Source organism: Punica granatum, chromosome 8 (assembly GCF_007655135.1).
Source record: "Punica granatum isolate Tunisia-2019 chromosome 8, ASM765513v2, whole genome shotgun sequence".
NCBI lineage: Eukaryota > Viridiplantae > Streptophyta > Magnoliopsida > Myrtales > Lythraceae > Punica > Punica granatum.
The window spans coordinates 26,158,269-26,164,268 of NC_045134.1; the positions used below are offsets into that span (position 1 = coordinate 26,158,269).

General features: G+C 39.7%; 2 protein-coding genes across 2 annotated transcripts; one reads left to right on the forward strand and one right to left on the reverse strand.

The window, feature by feature from the left end:
* The first annotated feature begins 1,302 nt into the window (after nt 1-1,302).
* Nucleotides 1,303-4,477, forward strand: LOC116187405 (transcription factor PIF7-like). The gene is made up of 6 exons (XM_031516071.1): nt 1,303-1,680; nt 2,115-2,691; nt 3,174-3,263; nt 3,372-3,437; nt 3,577-3,996; nt 4,116-4,477. Exons 1-6 carry the CDS (start codon nt 1,409-1,411, stop codon nt 4,215-4,217), a joined length of 1,527 nt encoding a protein of 508 aa, XP_031371931.1. The 5' UTR covers nt 1,303-1,408; the 3' UTR covers nt 4,218-4,477.
* Nucleotides 4,478-5,117: 640 nt separating this feature from the next.
* LOC116188920 (dCTP pyrophosphatase 1-like) lies at nt 5,118-6,000 on the reverse strand. The gene is made up of 2 exons (XM_031518370.1): nt 5,825-6,000; nt 5,118-5,664 (listed from the first exon to the last, which is right to left on the reverse strand). The coding sequence occupies exons 1-2, from the start codon at nt 5,960-5,962 to the stop codon at nt 5,440-5,442; spliced, it is 363 nt and encodes a 120-aa protein (XP_031374230.1). The 5' UTR covers nt 5,963-6,000; the 3' UTR covers nt 5,118-5,439.

Genomic DNA, 6,000 nt, shown 5'->3' on the forward strand with positions numbered 1-6,000 from the left:
TTACGTGAAAAGTATATCGGTTGTAATAGGTCGGTGTGGTGATCCGATCGGGATTATTATATTATTACTACTGTTATATTTTTTTTTTCCTTTTATTATTACTACTATAATTGAGATGAAGATCAACATGTCTACATAGATACACGCCTCTAAAGGGTCACAGAAAGGCTATTTTCCAAGTATGTATATATATATATATATAGAAATAGTTTTTTCCTGAAATATCTGATGGCAGAGGAATATTTGCTTTGGGAATGAAACGTTCCTCCCTGCTTATATATTGGAAGGACAGATGTGACGTGTGAACGAGTGGTATGATCTATATCTTTCGTATTATACTATACATACGTATGTACATATACATGCATATATGATATATCCTTTCTGAACGTATATAGCTAATTTCTTCTTCGGGAATTACAGTCTCAATTCAATCCAAACAGATTCATCATCACGACAAAAAGTTTCTGAACATATATATATATTGTTACACGCATGCTAGATCAATCATTTTAACTATTTTCATTGTGTTAGGTAACGTAAGTCCACATATACATACATATATATATATATATATATACACACACGTACATGTACATGCGTACGTACAATATCATTATCTGTAGAAAAGAAAATGAAAAGATATATGATCATTAATGTGCCCTATATATTGGTGGCGTGAATTCCCTTCTCGATCAAAATGAGGCCCATACACAAACTTGCATTGGTCCCTCGTGCTTATATACCACAAATCCGAACAACTGTCTCAAAACTCAATAGCACGCCGTCTCTCTTAACTTTTTTATTAGTTATAACTACTTTCATACATGATAGCTCATACATATTACCAATGGTTGTCATAAGAAGTCCTGTGTTTGTGTTGAGAGCATGATTTGTTCATACACAATAAAGCAGAGTCAGGGATTAAACCCGGGGTAAGTGCGCAGGCAGTCTCGAGTGTTTTAATTTGTACAATTCCGCATGTATAAGTACATGAGAGATTTCTCTGCATAAACAAGAATATATGCAAGCGATCTTCAGATCTGTCAGCTTCTACGATAGAGAAAGACTAATCGGGTAATCGGTGCAAACGATGAATTAATAATTAGAGGGAGGAAGAGTCATGAATAGGGCCCGGTGAGCCCCAAGCATATCCTGTCCACTCGATCCGAAGAGGGCATTGGCTTATAGCAACCACAGGAATTTGTGTTCGGTGTGAGACATCCCAATCAAGCACATTAATAGAAGGGGGACCTCAATTGGATAAGGAAACAACAAAGAGCACAAAAGATCAGAAATATATACATATTTCCATGTGTGTATAGAGCTAGCTCTCAATTTCTTTGTATCGGTCGAATATATATATATATGATGATTTGTTGAAACACGAAGAGTGATAGAGAGGGGGATGAATATGAGTGAATACGAGTGTCTAGTACCGGAACTAGAATGGAATCTGACGGGGCACCAGCGACAGCAAGAACAAGTTGGGGCAGGCGAAGAAGATCGGAATCGGAATCTGAATCTGAATCAGAATCAGAATCAGAATCGGATTCAGCAGAAGGGTCATGCCAATAATTGTAACAACATATCCTCTCACTCTCACGTGCAACAACACTGCAGCATCAGCAGCTTCCATCAGAATCATCATCATCATCATTCTTCTGTTCCCATACCCACGTACGTATAACATATGTGTTTCTGATCAACTCATCACTACACATATGTACATACTACAAATCGTTCTTCTTCATCTTTTCGATCTCTTAAAAATGCATACAATATCCCGGGTATGCAAGAATGTAGCGATTTCGCACTGATAAGGTCCTAGTTGCCTTCATTAATTAGCTAGAACCAATGTGGATTGGTTCAAGCGGTTCGACGCTTGTTTCACTTCAGTAAGGTCTTTAGTTTGAGTCCTTATAAATGCATAAAATCCACTTTATGAGAGTTTTACCCCTTAGTGAGTCAACCCGGCTCGACTGGATTAACTGGAGTCCAATTAGGCTTTCAGATACTAAGATTTGAGTCGAAAAAAAATAAAAAAAGCTGGAATGAATGAATATACAAGTGTGTGTTTCTTGATTGATTATAATTGGATTTTATAATTTCAGATCTATGAACAATATCCAGCAAATTGAAGAGCTGGCATGGGAAAACGGGCAGTTAACCATGCACGGTCACAGTGGATCCGTCCTTCCCACGGCCATGCCAAAGGCCGTATGGAGCAACAATGACACGCTTGAGTCCATCGTTCGTCAAGCTTCTAATCACAACCAATACCATGTCAGTAATGTTGCTACCAACGATGTGAATCCTACATGTGTAAACAAGGGGTCTTGCTCAGTCGACAAAAAACCGGATAAACTAGTGAAAACCAACTCTGGTCGTACTAGGTCAGAGAACATTACTGCTCCTGTGCTGAAGAAACGGGTGCGATCGGAATCGGAGCAGTGCAGGACAACCAGTAATAACTTGTTTAGCACAAGTTCTGGTTATAGGAATAATGACCAAGAAGAAAGGAAGGTTAAGATTACGGATCACCGGAGCATGTGTGCAAGTGCAAGCGCCACATTCGGCAGGGAAGATCGCGACACTACTATGATGACTTGGCCATCCTTCGATTCTTCCCGAAGCTTCAAAACCAACCAGACAACAGATGACGATTCTGCTGCTTCCCCTGGTGGATCTGTGAGTGAACGTATATATTTGTATAGCTCAGTGTCTTCAAAATTCTCCAAAACCGACTTCTACAGTTTAATTGGCCACATTATATGCCCACCTATCACGACCTTGTATTATCATCAGGAGCTAGCACTTATATTGATTCCAGAAAATAATATCGGGTATGGCCTACGAGCGGTTTACATAATCATAGCAGTTGACAGAAGACATTCAATACATTTGCATAGGACCACGAGATTGGAAGATATGTAATTCTAATGTACCTTACCATGTTTGTAAAAGGTTTTAAGCCGACATAGATATACCGTGCCCGCACGATTTAACTCTAGATCAATAAATATTTGATTAATGCGTTATATATATGAGTACATGTGTATAGATTGCAAGGCATGATTTGTTAACTGTAAACATCTACATATAGAGCAAATTATATGTTATCTATAACAAGCTTTATGCAACAAGTACATTATGGTTTATGGGAAAATCAGGAAGAAGATCAAGAGACCAAAACTGAGACCGGTCGATCCCTCTCGAGCAGGCAAACTAGAGCAGCTGCTATTCACAATCAGTCGGAGCGGGTAGTACACTTTATATTTCATATGATCCCAATATGCCAGTTCACAAATGTAATATTTACTGATATCAATGTTGATACTATTTGATATATGATTTTCTCGTGTGTATAGAGACGTAGAGATAGAATAAACCAGAAGATGAAAACTCTCCAGAGGTTGGTCCCTAATTCGCGTAAGGTATGATGCAATGGAAGAAAGTTATTTTCCTTTTCGGTTAGGATACTTTCTCTTTTTAATTTTTAATTTTTTTTCAAATTTGACTCGATTTGAGGACATGACTGAGAACATCCCGTGTTTTTACCCATAAAAAATGCAGACAGATAAAGCGTCAATGCTGGACGAGGTCATCGAGTACTTAAAACAGTTGCAAGCGCAGGTTCAGATGATGAGCGCCACGAGGAACATCAACAGCTTGCCCCAAATGATGATGATGCCCATTGGGGTGACCCCTCAGCAGCAGCTGCAGATGTCTCTCTTCTCTCGGATCTCTGGTGGGGTCGGGCTTGGACTCGGTATGGGAATGGCCGGAATTGGAGCTGGTATGGGAGTGCTCGACATGAGTTCAATGGCACGAGGTCCAGCTCAGCCTCCAGGTCTATCTCCACTCCTCCACCCTACTTCGGCACAGTTCGTGGTGCCAACCACCCACCCAATGACATCGGCTCAAGCCCCTGCTGCTACCGGAAACAGTGGTTCGCTTCATTTTCCGGATCCTTATTGTGCCTTGATTGCACAAGTACGTGTCCATTATATATCTTACCCTTTTATTTATTGGGTACACTGACCCGTATATGTTATGTATATACATATATAGTATGCTCGCTAATGTTCGATATCTGTTTATAAAAATATCAGAATATGAACGACATAGAGCTCTACAGAAAGATGGCAGCACTATACAGACAACAGGCAGCTACTAATCCATCGTCCAAGACAAATGAGGGAAAGAGGGAATGACCTATGCATACGTACGACCAATCTACAGCAGCTCAACTTATTACGTTCATCCTGCAATAGAAATCATCATGTCTAGGGTTTTGAAGGACTTCGTGGTTTTTATTTTTATTTTTTATGGTCGATCAGATGTTGTTTCATACAAACTTTCGGTGGTGTAGCGATACGACTAGTTGTCCCACTCAGTTTCGTGTTATACACATGCATGTATTTTCTTGTAATTATTAAGTTCTAGCTAGTCTTGCGTGTTGTTTGAAATTAAACAAATGAGTCTCAGCAGCAAACTACTTCTCCCTCCCTCTGAATCAGCTTGTGCATACCTTGATTAATCGAACATATGGTCAGCCAAGTCGAATAGCAAATCGTTTATACTTGACCTGGGAGATTCACATGGATAAATATCCTAACGATTGGATATGAGAGGATTTGAATTTGGTTACGTTGGCCTCTTTGAATAATTGTCCACAATCATAGGCCAAACCCCTTGGTATATCGAAAATGCATCACGTCAAGGTTATGCCACAATAGATGTTGCTGCCCATATGGTAAAGTGAAAATAATACTTTTAAGTTTTTTCTTCCATCCTATGGGTGCATTCCCACTTAATCCATCTACATGCTTTTGATCAAGTGACTGAATATACATACACTAATCCCTCGGTCCAAAAAAATGCACTTTGATCCAATCTAATCGGCTTAGAGCTCAAGTGATATTGTTGGGGATTTTCAGACCCCGCCTTTGCATTGTAAGACTTATTTTGGATTTCTGTTTCGATGTCCTTCATTAAAAAAAGAAAAAGAAAAAAGAAAAGGATAATATTGATTCCTAACTCCTTTATTTCCTCAAATTGGCAGTTTTCCAATTTTCAAACGAGGTTATCAATTGATATAACTCACAAACCAATGACGAAATTCTGTGAAACTGAAATAGATATAACACACAGAGACTCATACATCGATAACACGGTCTGTTCCCGTCTCAAAATCTAGTTACAAGTACGGATGACTGCTGAGCTAGCTAATAATAAGAAGGATGGCGAGAAAAAGAAATAAGAAAAAGCAATATATATCTAATGTCGATCGGAATACGTTTTTGGTCATTAAGGACACTAGCAATTAGCCCTAATCGATCTTTTCGTTCCATAATCAGAAGATGATGATGGTGACAGTCATCAATGTTATATTTTTTATTCTTGTTATTACGTACGTATATATTATATTTTTAATTAAGATCGAGCAACCGGGTATTTCCTAGCGTTCTTGGTGATCTTGGTGAGAGCGGCTTGGCCGAGATCGAGGCCGCAGACATCAGCCAGACGGACGAGATAGAGAAGAACATCGGAGAGCTCTTCCTCCAAGTGCTCCTTATCGGCTGTGCTCCAGTTGGGCAACCCCTTGGCCACTTCCCCTTTCCACTGGAATATCTCCGACAGCTCTCCCACTTCTCCCACCTGCCCGAAAACAATTGATTCGGGATGAGCTCTATGTACATATCCACGTTACTTCGAAACATATGTGTACATCTACATCTCCAGTACGTGCCTAATTGCGAACAAATTAATGAAAACATCGAAGAAGAGAGCCATGACAGAGTTATGTGTATAGACTTACTAAGGCTAGGAGGAGATTTCTTGGGCTGTGATATTGAGTCCATCCTCTGACCTCTGCAAACTCAGAAAGCCTATCTCTGATCTCCAAGAGGGACACATCCCAATTGGGTGTTTTTGATTCCTCACAAGAGCTCTCCATCGTCTCTCTCTCTCAGCTCAATGTTCCTTCCACACCCC

Coding starts and splice junctions, on each gene's coding strand:
- LOC116187405 (XM_031516071.1), top strand. CDS start 1,409: ATGAATATGAGTGAATACGAGTGTCTAGTACCGGAACTAGAATGGAAT. Junction 1,681..2,114: donor TCTTCTGTTCCCATACCCAC/GTACGTATAACA, acceptor TTATAATTTCAG/ATCTATGAACAATATCCAGC. Junction 3,438..3,576: donor TGGTCCCTAATTCGCGTAAG/GTATGATGCAAT, acceptor TAAAAAATGCAG/ACAGATAAAGCGTCAATGCT.
- LOC116188920 (XM_031518370.1), bottom strand. CDS start 5,962: ATGGAGAGCTCTTGTGAGGAATCAAAAACACCCAATTGGGATGTGTCC. Junction 5,665..5,824: donor GAAATCTCCTCCTAGCCTTA/GTAAGTCTATAC, acceptor GTTTTCGGGCAG/GTGGGAGAAGTGGGAGAGCT.